Here is a 15,339-nt window from a genome sequence, read left to right on the forward strand (position 1 = left end):
TAACAATTACTAAATAAAATTTTATTTTTAAACCTAGTTGTTTTAAATTTTTATTTTTATTCTTTAAATGCATTGTTTCCCGATCCAGTCTTTCGATGCATCGTTTAACAATGAATCGTTCGATGCATCATACACGATTAATCGTTCGATGCATCGTGTTCAATGCATCGAACACGATACATCGACGTATTTAACAGTGTCAAATGATACATCGGTGCTCCCTAAAATTAAGTGTTACGTTGAGCCTGGATTTTATAAACAAACTCTTATTTATGGCAAGGTTTATTGATGTACAATCTGAAAAGTAAAACATTTGTGGACTTTTTTAAAAATCACCCAACACCAATCTGTTTAAAAGATAGAGCTAAAAATGTTTATAAATGAAATATAGTGAGACTAATTTTAAATGTGATTAGAAGTTTGCCGACAATACCATATGATGATTTAATGACTTGACGCTCAAAATCCGCAAAATAATTTAAAAAAAGTTAAACACAAAACAAAAGTAAAAATTTTAAAAACACAAACTTTTTTTAGTAAAGTAAGAAAAAGCGTAAACATCAAGTTTAGCTCGATTTCCCATAATTCAGTTCTGCTAAACAAATGTCCGTTAAAGTTACATTCAACATAATTTATATGTATTGACTTAGCAAAAGAACAAAATAAAGTAATATTTATATCTACCTATAACTTATCTATAAATATCAAAATTCATTAGATTTGTGTTTGGCAGTTATTTCAATTGTTTTAATTGGTTATCTTTTTTAAATAATTTTTTCAATGTTTGATTTTAAAAAACTTTAAAAAAAGTAACGGAATATAAACTTTAATTTAAAAGTTTCTCTTATTATATTGTATCCAGCATATTGTTCTTACATAAATTTAGAAAAATAAATAAATCACAAAGTGTGTGATTTTTTAGAATCTCCAAGCTACAGCAATGATACCTCAAAAATCAGTTTTTTATTTTGTTTAGGAGATTCAGGACTTTAGTGTTTTCCTTTTAATGAAGCACGTCTCTTTTTTCTTTTTCGAAAGAAAATTCATTTCCAAAGAAAATTATTGCTTCGTGACTGTGAGTACATCTTTTGTTTTAAATTTGAGCAATGCGAGCAGTAATTTAATTAAAAATAAAAATTTAATTACAAAAGCAGAACGGATTTATAAATATTTGAAAACGCTTTTCTTAGCTTTATTAAAAACAATTTGTGATGGTATTGGCTGAACCTCTGCTCATTCATTCCGTTTAACTGATAACCATTAATATAAAAATTATTATTATTGTTATGCTGAAGATAAAAAAATGATTTTCACCTTTCATGATTTGTTCTCTCATTTTGTCATTTTTTAACCATCCATTCAAACAAAAAGTAGTAAGTTTTTGTAAGCTTTAAAACTGTCATTGATGCTAAGTAATACTTAACCTGATTGCCATTTGACCAATAGTATCAATAGACGTATCATAATAATAACACTGAACTCACGTATTTATTAGCGCACATTTTTATTTAAACCATTTGGCTGCTAAAGACTGACAAAGAAGGTGCTTTTTGAATTTGTGGTTAAAAAACACGTTAAAGAAGCAAAAAGATTTTCAGATTAAACAATCAGTAAAGGTAAAGTAGTAATTATTATTTTGAAATACATTTCAAATCCACATATTTTAAACTGCAGGTTGTATTATGTAAAAAATTAAATTTTTCACGCATCAAAATCACTAAGCAACTGTGTATTAAGGAAAACAATATTGGAAACGATACTTGGAAAGCAGTAACAAAAAAATATATATATGGTATTACTTATAACGCTATTATATTTTTGGAAAGTAATTGATAATTGTTCAAACAACTTACCTTTTTATTTACTATATCAAATTTTAATTGAATTGTTTTTTATTTCGTATTTTGAGCAAGTATGAAAAATCCCATAAAGTGTGAATCCCAGTTAATGAAGAGTTAAGAGAGAAGTAAACATTGAAAAACTATAGGCGAGTAAGACACAATTACAACTTGTTTCAAGGAATAGGGGAGAACGGGGCAAGATGGGAATGGGCAAAATAGATTTTCATATAACAAATGAGTTGAAAAAAAAGTATAAATAATGCTTGTGTTTTAAATTATCAATATTGGTTTCTAAAATAATATTAACGCGATTTTAATTAACAAAACTTTTTTTTTTTAATTAAAATTAAAATATTAATTTTATGGTTAGTAATAATGAGTAATATTCTACAGGTACAACTTATTAAGAGATAAACACGCTATAAACTGTTATTGCTTTATGACTGATAGTTTTTACAAAAAATAAAGGACTTTCAAACGTTTCGCCATCTAGATTTGTCTTTCCCTATCTACATATTCCTGTTTTTAACATTGTCTACGCCTATCAAAATACATCTGTTGGTGGTAAAGAAACTTTAAATGCTACTTGCATCAAATAATATTTACGTCAACAGGTGACGTCAACGTCAACCGATCTCTACAATTGTGTAGTTGCTATTTTGTAGTCAAAAAGTTTCCGAAAAAATTTTAAATGCTTTTTGAGTTTAACAGATTTATGAAAAGTTCTAAAAACTTAAGGACAATTTTAGCAGTTTTTTACACAAATTTACACAGTATTAAATGCAAATAGTGATCACGGACAGATTTTAAAACGTCATTGTCTCTATCGCAAAAGCAATGTTGTTGTGAAGTAGCGACTTGATTTTACTAATATTAGACATAAAACTCTTTGTACCCGAAAAAGAAAAACCATTTTTTTGTTTTTGCAATTACATATACATTTTATTTATATAAATATATATATAAAAACACAGAATCAAGCAGTCTTAATCGAGAATAGGGGAGATGGGGGCGCATTGATCGCCGTAGCAGTGTTTTGAAAATTGCGCAGAACCTGAAAGAGATGTAAAAACTTATTAACTACGAAACACATGTAGAACTATCTGGCTTTTGGAATATATAAATATTTTGATTTAAAAAAATGATAAACAAAAATAATTTTAACTTTTAAACAACCCTCTCAAAAGATCAATGTACCCCAAACTATAGGGTACTATGATCTCCGACTTGGGGCACATTGATATTATATGCGTAATATTATCTAAACGTTTAACACTTCTATAACTAAATCTTGTAAATAATTTAGTCAAAAGGTAATATTGTATAACATATAATACATCTAAATTTTTTAATTATTTTTTAAATATAGCAGTTAAACCCACTAGTCTAATTTTTAATTAAAAAATGTATAAACCATAGCAGCTATAAGCTACCCGCTTTATATACGTTTAAAACTTTACAACAACTTGAAATTTATAAGAACTGAAATATAAAGACTGAAATAAGAATACAACTTTTAAGTTTACAAAACTTGTTAAAAGTACAATATTTTGATTAAGAATATTTCATCATTTGTGAAAATCAAGTTGTTAAGCAGCTTTTGGTTTACATTGTTTTTTATTCCTAAGCAAGTAATTCTTAGTTTCTTTCTTATCTTTTGTGGAGACTTTTTGTTGATTTTTGGTTTGCTTCAAAATTTTCTTTTCTTTTGACAAACGAATTTCATTTCTGACAGGAGTATCAGTCAAGATCCTTGTTTTTAACTGCCTACTTTTAACATTTTTTTTTCTGGCAGATGCTTTTGGGTAAGGTTTTAAAACCTCAGGTGAGATTATAGAAGCAACAATTGTTGACACTTTGTTTAAAATACTTGTTTCAATATTTACATGTGATTAACATGTGCTGGTATCATTTCAGATTCCATGTTGTTGACAGGAGTGATAGTAACTGTATCTGGAGCAGCTCTATCTGTAACTGATGATGGTAAATATTCGTCATCTTTGAAAATTTCAGAATTGAATGGCTCAATCCCAGCTACTCTAAATCCTGTCTGCATATTAGATGGTGAGAAAGCTTTTGTATACGGTTCTCGAACTATTGAAACAATATCATAAATGGTCATTGGTCTTGGGTTTGAAACCATCCAATTATCACATGCAGAATTGTAAAACCTTTTCAATGGTCCAAAAACAGTTCTATCTAATGGCTGCAATTTATGGCTGCAATGGGGAGGAAAACTTATCATTGTAATTCCGTGTTGAATTGCAAGCTCCAAGCCTTTAACAGAAATATGACTTTCATGACTGTCGAGAAGTAACAAAACTGGAGATTCCTGAGAACAGTTTGAATATTTAACAAAATGTTTAATCCATCCTATGAAAATTTCTGAGTTCATCCAACCAGAAGGATTTGCAAATCCCACACATCCAGGAGGTCCTTCCTTAATCATGTAATCATGAAACTTTACCCTAGGAAAAATAAATAATGGAGGAATGGAATTTCCAATAGCATTAGAGGCACAACATGCAGTTACCAATGTTCCTCGTTCTGCAGATGTGATTCTTCCAACTTGTTTGCTTCCTTTACCAGCTAAAACCTTTACCGGCTTTTGAACGGTTGTTAAACCAGTTTCATCAACATTATATATACAGTTAGGATTATATTTATATCGATTTCTTACCGTTTTAAGATTTTGAAAAAACTCTCTTACAGTGTGTTTGTTAAAAGCTGTTGATCGAGCGAAGCTCGTTGCTTCAGGTGTTCGTAGAGACAACTCTGGTTGTCTTTTCATAAAACCTTGCAACCAATCAATGCCTGCAATTTTATTTTTGATCCATGATGATGGGCATATCTTATTGTTTTTTAAAGTAAATTCATATGCCAATAATTGCGTTGACCTAGTTGAAAGGCCATAGTTCATTTTTGATGCAATTAGTAAATAACTTGATAAACTTTTTTCATCTTCTGCTGTAAAAACTTGTCTATTGTTATAGTTAGGCTTGAAAGCTTCATTTGGATTAAGCCTCTTTTTACGACAATATCTTTTTAAAGTCATTCTATCTATGTTAAACTGACGTGCTACAACATTCAGTTGTGTTCCATCTAAAACTTTATTAACAGCTACTTTCATTGTTTCACTTGGTATAGCAACTTTATTTGTTTTTTTAATTCTATTTCTAACCATTTTAAGATCTGTAAAAAAATATATCAATAAAAACATATGTTTTTAATAAATGCTAATATTTAACATAATAATATTATGTTAAATATTTTTTAATTATTATGTTAAATATTATTCTTTTGATATTATAAAATAATAGTATTATTATTACTAGCTTATAACAAAAGTAGATTTAAAAAATGAAATGCTAAAAGCTATTGTTTGTTTATATATAGTTTTTTTTTTTTAATTATAAATACAATTCCATTCGTTTAACTGTATTGCTTATAAACAAAAACATGGGGCACTTCGTCTTCTATGGGGCACTTTGATCCTCCGATCAATGGGCCCCGCATAGTCAAAGATCAATGTACCCCAATAGGTATAGGTAACATATTGATAGCAATATCTACTGCATAAATTGCAGCCAAATAAAAATTATATATTATATTATACACCTAACACTTACAAATTTAAAATAAAATTGTTGTTAACCCATACAGACATCTAAATAAAAATATATTTGAATTATAGTACGATTTAAAAAAATCACTTTTTATGACGAAAAACAATATTTTCTTTATTTTTTTGACGCTGATAACCTTATGCAAAAATATTACGAATAATCAATTAGGGAAGCATAATGGTTAATTAAATTGCAATCTCACTTCTAGTAAGGCAAAAATGAACGAGTAAAAGCCAAAAGATCATACTGCCCCGGCGATTAATGCGCCCCCATCTCCCCTACTAGAAGATTCACAATTTTTATTTTCACATGTATACACTCTACATTAATTTGCCATACTCAAAAAGATATATATATATATATATATATATATATATATATATATATATATATATATATATATATATATATATATATATATATATATTATTAAAAAAAATTTAAAAGTTTTTTTATATGTGTCATTAAACTTTTATCATCATGTATATCATTATAAGTAATTCTTATGCAGAAATCAAGTACAACTAATAACATTTTTAATAATATATTTAGAATGAAGTATTCATTTGGCTTCTTGTTTGTGTGCTTGTTTTCATTTTCAGAAGGTAACTTTAATTAACTATAAATATTTATATTTATTTAACTACTCATATATATTTAAAAAAAATTATTTTCTTAACTTATATATCTATTGTTCTATTTTAATAATAGATATATAAGTTGAGAAAAAAAGCTTTAATAAAAAAAACTTTAACTAAATCAGCTACTATATATTACACATTACACGGTATATCTGCGGTAGTGGTGTAGTGGTAGAAATTCCGAGTTCGATCCCCACCACGTCTCTGGTAGTACCGCGCTTAACTTATTTCTCCGCGCAGCGGCTTTGTCTGTCGAGGTTCGTAATCGGAGTTATAGAGTTGAGAGTGGGTTGTAACAACAAAAGTAGCCTCCTCGACTATAGTGGCCCTTTCGGCCTTGGGGAGATAAATAATTTAAAAAAAAATATATCACATACATAACATATTATACAGTATCACATATATTACATATTACACAGTATATATCACATATATAACATATTATACAGTATATGCAACACGTAGATTGAAAGTAATTGACATATCAAAATTATTTAAAATAAAGTTTAATCTTGAAATAAAGTGATTCGGCTTTGACGTTTCAAATCGTCTTATCTGATTTAAAAATCTATCATTTGTAAAATATATTTAGTAATAGTATATATAAATATATTTGAGCTGTTATCGGTAATGAGGTGAGAGTACCAAGTACACTAAGTCAGTTATATTATTATTCAGTATTGTTACATTATTTAAAATTCATGTCAAGTTTAGCTTTAAAAGAGTTCACAGAAACTGCATTACAGACATCAATAGGCAGTCAATTCCATTAAAAAGATGATCTATTTGTTTAAAAAATAATGCCGAGGCAAAAAACTATTTATTTCGAAAGTATATTTCACTTGATGACCTTTTGCTGATTGATAACTACTTTGCAAATTTTCATTAATTAAAATAACTTTTTTTAAACTATTGAAAAACTTGTACATTTGAATTAAGTCACCCCGAATCCCTCTAACAACTAATGTAATTAGACCCATTTTATCTAAACTTTTCTCAAAACATACTTTTTTTAGTAGCCATATTATTCATGTAGAATGATGCTGAAACTTTTTCTAAACGAATAATTTCAAATAAACATGGAGACCACAGAGGTAAAGCAATTTTAATTAACGGTATAACTAAAGTTGCGTAAATATTTTTTAGTAATTCACTTAACGGTTTAATAAAAGTTGTGTATATAACCTTTAGTAACTACTGTTTAAACCTTTATATATATATATATTTCTTAACATACCCAAAACATTATTTGTTTTACTTGCACATAGAGCTATTTGATTTCGCTATTTTAAGTCAGAAGTAAACTCTACACCAAGATCTTGTTCAGCAAGAGTGGTATTTAGAAGTATGTTTTGCATAAAATAAATTATTTTTGGATTATTTTTACCAAAGTGCATAATTAAATTCTCAAAATTAAACTTTAGTAGCCATTTGTTGGACCAGTTGACAGCTTCATCTAGGTCATTTTGTTATAGATTAACACAAGCTTCACAAGCAACCCTTGATAAAACTTCTGCATCATCGGCTTACATATTTGAAATGTTTCCAAAGTTTGTAGGCAAACCATTAATATAAATAATAAATATAAAGGAGCCAATACCAGCCCCTTGGACACACCACTAAACATATTTTTCCGAGATGAGACAATTTCTCCAATAACAACTCTTTATCTTCTTTTTTTTAGAAATGCATCAGTTCATTTTAACTATGTAAAAGAATTCCCATAACATTTAAGTTTTATTAGTAGTCTTTTATGGGGCGTTCTAAATCAAAATCCTTCGCAAAATCTAAGTAAATTACATCTACAGGTATATTCTGAGATAAATAATATGAAATTGCGTCTAATGTCCCAATTAGGTTGGATAAACAAGATCTCTTCTTAACAAAGCCGTGTTGATTTTTCAAAAGAAGATTATTTGCGTTTAGGAAATTCATAGTCAAATCACGCACAACCCCTTCAAGAGTTTTTCAAAGTACAGAAGTGAGTGAAATCTTACGATACTTTAACAGCGACAGTTTACTTTTTTTTTAAACTGAGGACTAATATTATCTGAAAAATTACTATCTATCTCTAAATCAAATGCATATTGAAACTTCTTTATACTATTTTTTACATTATGTTATAAATATAATCCAAAATGTGATTTTATATTATATTATTTACAAATATTTTCTGAATTTAAATAGGTTACCCATACTTTTAGCAACTTTAGTGCTAACGTAATCTATATGAGTTTCTGTGTAACATTTTTATTAAGAAATGTTTCTAAAAGCGTTTTGATGGTTTCTCTATCAATAAATAGATTTAGCATAAATTGGGCAAAAATTGTTTATTTGTTATTGGGCAAAATAGGATATACTTTGTTTTGTCTATTTTAAATGTTAACTAATTTAATTTAATCTATTTAGAAGTATGATTTATAACAATTCAGTATAGTTTCAGTTTGACAAAAATTTATATATATATATATATATATATATATATATATATATATATATATATATATATATATATATATATATATATATATATATATATATATATATATATATATGTATGTATGTATGTATGTTTGTATATGTGTCTGTATATATTTTATTTAATTTATAAAAAAATCAAGTACTTTTTGATATAATGGATTTGATGGTAGTGAGATAACAAGTTACCGACGGATTTGCATATTAATAAACACTTTTATTTAATTATATAAGACATCTGAATATAAATGACACAAGGAAAAGTTAACGTAAATATTTTTTGCGCTAAATAAATAACATTTTATTCCTAACAATTAATTCGCACTTAAAAACAATATTGCTCTCTTACATTGACTTTTTACGCCAACACCTTTCTTTATATATACATATATATATATATATATATATATATATATATATATATATATATATATATATATATATATATATATATATATATATATATATATATATATATATATATATATATATATATATATATATATATATATATATTTATATATATATATATATATTTATATATATATGGGCGGCAAGTAGGCTATATGTATCTGTTAGTTTTTTATGTAAAGTAGATGATATTCCTCCATATTTATTTTTCAATGATAGTAGGTTCATGAAGGCTACTTCTGATTTGGAGATGTTAAATGTAAATTTTATGGACTTATGCATGTTGTTCATGAAGTTTTTAACATAGTCCAACTCCTCTTCGTTACCCAGAAATACAAAAAAAAATATCATTAATAAATCTTCCACAGTGTTGAATTGAAGTTGAAAATTTTTCTTCATGATTTTCTGGTCAGTTAGGTTGCTTAGGGTGGTGCCATCCTAATTACCATTGCGGTGCCTGAAATTTTTTTTTGATCAAAATAAAAAGTTGTATTACTATTATAATACAAAAACGTGGAGAATTTTTATAAGTTGCACCTCATTCAAAAAAGTTTAAATTTTTTAAACATTTTCCTTACTTTTAAGAAACTTGCGATAAAGTGTCAGATTTTAAAACTTTTTTACAAACTTATTAAAAATTTGATCATACAACTTTTCTAAATTTCTTGTGTAATTAAGATTGTCCATTAACTAAATAAAATCTAGAAGTGGAAGTGACTGGAGCCTTATGCTCTTTTAAATAAGTCACAAACTTTTGCTTCGCACAAAATGTATCTATACCTCCTAGATGCTGTGCTGCATTTTCTGTCTTGTCTCAACATATGTAACTTTTTGAAAAAAAATTGTTAAGGATTTTTTAAAAAGAACTTTGTTGAGTCGTCGACAACCAAGATAGACAATACCACAAACTCCCACTTTATATTTTTATTTAAAGTTGTTAAGGAGTTCCGAGAAGTTTTTTCTGTCTCATCACAGAGCACCGCGGACAAGCAAGAAAGCAAGAAGTTCACTTATTTCACTACATTTTCAGAGCCAACAAAAAAAAACGATGGTATTATGACTGAAAAATTGAAAATTTCGTAATACGGAATAAATAAATAAAAAGTAAAGAAGAAAAGTCATTTGTCTAAAAATCTATGGACATGGATAGTCAAAGTCATAAAGTCATATAGTCAAAGAAACAAACTTCTTATAGCTAAACAAGAAAATCAATAAACCTAACTCAACAATTATTACGATATTACGGTAAGATATTATAGTCTACTTTGAGTTTCCGTATTCTTTATTCCTTACTAAATAGGAGGAAAAAAAAGGCCATAAATGATGGCCTTTTTTTTTTGAAGAGCATCGAACCCCTTAACAGCTGCAATGTTTACAGCTGCGAACTACACAACAGCTGCAATGTTTACAGGTAGTTTAAGATCTGGTATCAAATTCTCTTATGATTGCCTGTGTATATGGCATCAAACACTAAACCCTCCAACTGCTTGGCATGCATTAGATTTTTCACTATAATAACTTCTTCCAATTTTAGAAACCGCCAGCAGCTACTGATTTTCATTGACATTGACCTTTGAATAACTGCATTATTTTGTTCTGTAATATTTTTAATTTCAGAATCTGTAATTTCAAAATGTATCATACGATATCTTAAGATTTCCATTGCCAGATTTGGTCAGTTATAGGTATACAAATATAGGTATCGACTGAAAACGTAATTAAAAAACATATACTTGATGGGCTGCAGCTTATCAGCGGACGAAAATAATTTCGAATTTTTATAAAAAACTAGCAACATAAGATAAAATAAACACAAAATCGGTTCTAGATTTGTCAAAAAAATGCAAGTGTAAACGTCTATACACTTATCAATTAAAATATAAAACTTGGTTTTTATGATTTATTATCTGAAAATTTTTTTTTGTCTCTTTTTAACTTTTTTTTAACAAAAAGAAGAACAAATGTAAGAAATAGAGTTTTAATTCTATAAAGTTAACTGTTCTAGTTTACCGAACATTAAGTTTTATTAATGTTATCATCATTTTTCGTTAGTGACGTAGTTTAACAAAAAAAGTCTCCGTAACAAATGTGAATCCATTTATAAATGAAATTTATATATACTTTTTGTTCTAGGACGTCTCATTAGTGAATGGTCTCAATTTAGCAACTGTTCAGTAAGCACACGTACACGAACTTGCAAGCCAGCACATAGTTGTAAAGATGTTGCGTTAGTTGAGACTATTGCGTGTGGTACCCACTGTTCAGGTATTGATGTATGAGTTGTTGCAGTTGATATATAAACAAAAATTAATGTATGAATTATTGCAGCTAACTTTTTTGAGACAAATTAAAAAACTTTTACAATTCTTTGGTAATTAAACTTTGTCACATCCTCTTTTTTAATATACATTAACATATATTAAAGTATATAAGAAGGTGTATTCCTCGTGACTAAAAGAGGACTTATATCTGACGTTTTCTGATAATTTCTGACAGTATTTGAACCATATGGGAAACCCTTGAACATATATTTACATGTTTTACTTGTTAGCATAGCTTGTTTTTAAAAATCTTTTTAAAACATGGAAATTATTAAATTAAATCTTTAAAACAGGAATTTTTTTTTCACACTTATAAATACGTAATTAGTTAAAAACAAGTTATTTATTTTTTGAAAAACCAGCAAGTGTAACAGCAGCATTTAAGTAATATTTTTTATTAATGATACATATAAGGATATTAGTATATGTTTTTTTTTGTTATTTTATGCCATTTTACTTATTGTATGTAGGTCCACATTCTTTTAAAGATGAAAATAGCACAGCAGTAAAAAGAGTACAAAAAGTACAGGTAACGTGTGTGTAAGTTTTATGATATGTTATTAGGTATGCGGAAATTGCGAGATCTGGAGCCGAAAAATACACCAGCTTTTTTGATCTTTATTTACAGATCCGTAACTGAATAATGAGTTGAGAGAAGGAGGGGGGAATTATCTAATGGCTGTTAAATCAATAATATTTAATTTCCCATTTTAGCATTTGGATGCAAAAATTTTGTTTTTTTGATCTTTATTTACAAATTTATTGTTAAGTATAAGATTTATAATTGCAAAAATTGTCACTGAGGACAACATTTTTGTGGATAGTTTGTTGGATAGTTTTAGTGTGACAAATACTATTTAAAATAAAGATTTAAAGTATATTACCCAGTCAGAAATTTTATATTATATGATACCATACTATGTACCATAATATTGTATATAGTATCATAATAGTTGTGAGTAATTTCACATTATTTGATATTGAAGCAAATTTCATTTTTACCAATAAAGTAAATACTTTTAGATAGGTGCTCAAAGTCTCCAGAAGTTATTTCATAGAAACTAGTTTGAAATTACAGCCCTTTTTTTATCTATCTTTTGATACCAAGTTAAAGATATTTGAATAAGAATTGGCAAAGTTAAAACAATTTATGTGAAAAAGAAAAATTTTTTGACCACAGTTTTATTAAGTAATCCGTATATCGAAAGTTTACTACTAAAAGCGTCATAGTTTTTTATACAGTTGTACAAATTTCATAGTTTAAAATTACTTTTAATATACTGTCTTTGAGGGCTTTCTAATGGTATATAACACTCTAGTATTGATCAATTTAAAAAAATCCTCGGCCATTCAGTCCACGGACCAAATGTAATGTTAAATAGATTTAACTTGTTAAATGTATTTTTGTACGTATTCTTATTTTGAAAAAACGCTTTTATCTTGATGGTGGCTTGGATCTAGATGAAAAAAATGCTTTTATCTAGATGGGAAACCTAAATGATGGATGATTGGATGATGGGAAACCTAAATGATAATTTACTAGCTCATTAGACCTCGATCAGATTTTGTTGTATCATCATCTGTTTTCTATTTCTTTATTTATTATTTATTTAACACTTATCATTTATTTACTTAAGAAAAATTTTGTGGTTTTATTTAGTAGCTTTTTACCGCCTATTCCAATATTAATAGTTTATTTATTATTATTCCAATATTAATAGTTTGCTGTTCTTCAAGTTTGCTTAACCCATTATATAAAATTTTTTATCTGCATAGAAGCTTTTTTTATACTAATTGAGCAAACTATGCATAAAGCTTCTGTCCAATTTAAATTGTTATGTGATTTCGACTTTTTTTTTCGTAGGACAAGAATTATATTAGAGAGGGGGTGGGGCATTGCTGGATTAGGGGATCCCGAAATAGTTTCAAGGATATTTTCTTTTTTTTAATCATTTTATCAGTCAATCTTTTCAAAATTATTTGGGGGTGGAGGGCAAATGCCCCTGCTGTCCCCCCGATTGCTACGAGCCCAATTTAGACTAACTTTATAGTTGTTATTTGTGAGCAGAGTCGCCAAAGCATTTTTTAGTCTTTGAGATAGCTAACTTCCAGACATGGAGCAAACTCCTAACATTTATATATTTAAACTTATGTCAAATAAGGATGCTTTGCAAAAAATTGCGATGATTGGAGCTTGGGAACAAAAAAGCCCCAAAATTTTGGTCCCCCCTGCCCCAAACGTGAGAGCAACAAGTTGATGAAAAAATTTTTGTACTATTTTCAAAAAGACTTATATTCATCGATAAATTTTAAGTTGTATAGTATTATTTTTCAGCGTTCAAAAATTATGACAATATAAAACTTGCAATCCCCTCAAATTGAGGGGGGTTTAAACTTTATATGGTCATAATTTTCGAACTCTAAAATATTTTACTATGAAATTTAAAACTTATCGATGAATATAAGTCTAGTTGAAAATAGTACAAAATATTTTTCATCAACTTGATGCTCTCACGTTTGGGGCAGGGGGGCCAAAATTTTGGGGCTTTTTTGTTTCCAAGCTTCAATCATCGCAATTTTTTGCAAGGCATCCTTATTTGACATAAGTATAAACATATTAATGTTTGGTGTTTGCTCCATGTCCGGAAGTTATCTATCACAAAGACCAAAAAATGCTTTGGGCGCTCCTGTTTGTGAGACCGAGTTTGTTGTTTTAATTGTTAAAAGTACTAACTGACTCGTATTTTGTTCTCCTATACTAAATACTTTAATTGATACAAAATTTTGCATCAATTTATTAAATGATAAATGATTTGTTATGACCAGCGGTAAAGTAGCATAAAAAACATTCTCTTTCTTTCTTTTAACAACTCCTAATTATGAATTATTTAACTGTTATTTTTAAGTGCTAAAAAGCACTTAAAAATAACAGTTTGAATTTAATCACAGTTCTCAGGTGTTAAGTGTCTTTTTTTTTTCACACTTTAGTAAATTGTCTTAACAATACCTATAAATATTTGTTATAGGTATTGTGAAGACAATTTAAAATATATTTATAGTATATTTATAGGTGTTGTTTTCACAATTCCAATAAATATATTGTTATTTGGTAATGTCTTTTTTCAATAAAAACATCATAATTATTTTTTTTCTAGTATATTTGCTTCAATATGAGACATAATGTTTTTTAACAATTTAAATTTCAGTTTGATGTGATAATAAACATTGGAACTACACTAAAAGATGGACTAACTCTTAATCCTGGAGAGTACCTTTCATCAGGTAATTGTTATTTTGCAGTTATGCAAGGAGATGGAAACTTTGTTCTTTATGTTACACAACATTGGGTACCTAAAAATGCAATTTGGGCAAGTGGTTCTTACAATAAAGGAACTGCTCCAAGGAGAGTTGTAATGCAAAATGATGGAAATTTGGTTATTTACGATGTTTACAACAGAGCAACTTGGGCAAGTGGTACTAATCAGAAAGGGTCCAAGCCTCATCGTTTGATAATGCAAACAGATGGAAACTTGATGATCTATGATGGGTTCAATAGACCAACATGGGCTACTGCAACGAATCGTGGTTAATAAAAGTTTTTTTAATAATTGTTATTTTAGTATAGATATTCAGGATTAACAATTTTGTTGTTTAACTTTGTGCATAAGTATATATATATATATATATATATATATATATATATATATATATATATATATATATATATATATATATATATATATATATATATATATACTTAAAATTTTGTAACTTTTATAATTTTTTTAATACAATGGAGTAAAATTAAAACTTTTGATTTTTTTAAATTTACATTCTTGAAGTTGTAAAAACCTGTGGAATTCTTTTGCAACTTCTGAGAAATAAATCTGCAAATTGATTTTTGCAATTTTTGATCATCTTACATAATATTGGAGAGGATGTTATTTAGGTCATAAATAACAATTATACAAGGCTGTGTAGAAATTTTCAATAAAATTTTATAAACCTTTTACTATTACCT

At 27.5% G+C, this 15,339-nt stretch overlaps 2 protein-coding genes across 2 annotated transcripts; one reads left to right on the plus strand and one right to left on the minus strand.

The window, feature by feature from the left end:
* The first annotated feature begins 1,461 nt into the window (after positions 1-1,461).
* LOC136084845 (uncharacterized) lies at positions 1,462-15,128 on the plus strand. The gene is made up of 5 exons (XM_065805965.1): positions 1,462-1,616; positions 6,020-6,072; positions 11,131-11,262; positions 11,789-11,847; positions 14,525-15,128. The coding sequence occupies exons 2-5, from the start codon at positions 6,021-6,023 to the stop codon at positions 14,906-14,908; spliced, it is 627 nt and encodes a 208-aa protein (XP_065662037.1). The 5' UTR covers positions 1,462-1,616; position 6,020; the 3' UTR covers positions 14,909-15,128.
* On the minus strand, positions 3,724-5,025 carry LOC136085545 (uncharacterized). Its single transcript, XM_065806860.1, has one exon. It carries the CDS (start codon positions 5,023-5,025, stop codon positions 3,724-3,726), a length of 1,302 nt encoding a protein of 433 aa, XP_065662932.1.
* Positions 15,129-15,339: the final 211 nt, after the last annotated feature.

The sequence above is a fragment of the Hydra vulgaris genome, chromosome 09, assembly GCF_038396675.1.
Source record: "Hydra vulgaris chromosome 09, alternate assembly HydraT2T_AEP".
Taxonomy (NCBI): domain Eukaryota; kingdom Metazoa; phylum Cnidaria; class Hydrozoa; order Anthoathecata; family Hydridae; genus Hydra; species Hydra vulgaris.

Bases quoted from the DNA above. Each gene is read 5' to 3' on its own strand.
- LOC136085545 (XM_065806860.1), bottom strand. From the start codon at position 5,025: ATGGTTAGAAATAGAATTAAAAAAACAAATAAAGTTGCTATACCAAGT.
- LOC136084845 (XM_065805965.1), top strand. From the start codon at position 6,021: ATGAAGTATTCATTTGGCTTCTTGTTTGTGTGCTTGTTTTCATTTTCA. The intron at 11,263-11,788 runs GTATTGATGTAT...TATTGTATGTAG, and splicing joins GTGTGGTACCCACTGTTCAG to GTCCACATTCTTTTAAAGAT. The intron at 11,848-14,524 runs GTAACGTGTGTG...TTTAAATTTCAG, and splicing joins AAAGAGTACAAAAAGTACAG to TTTGATGTGATAATAAACAT.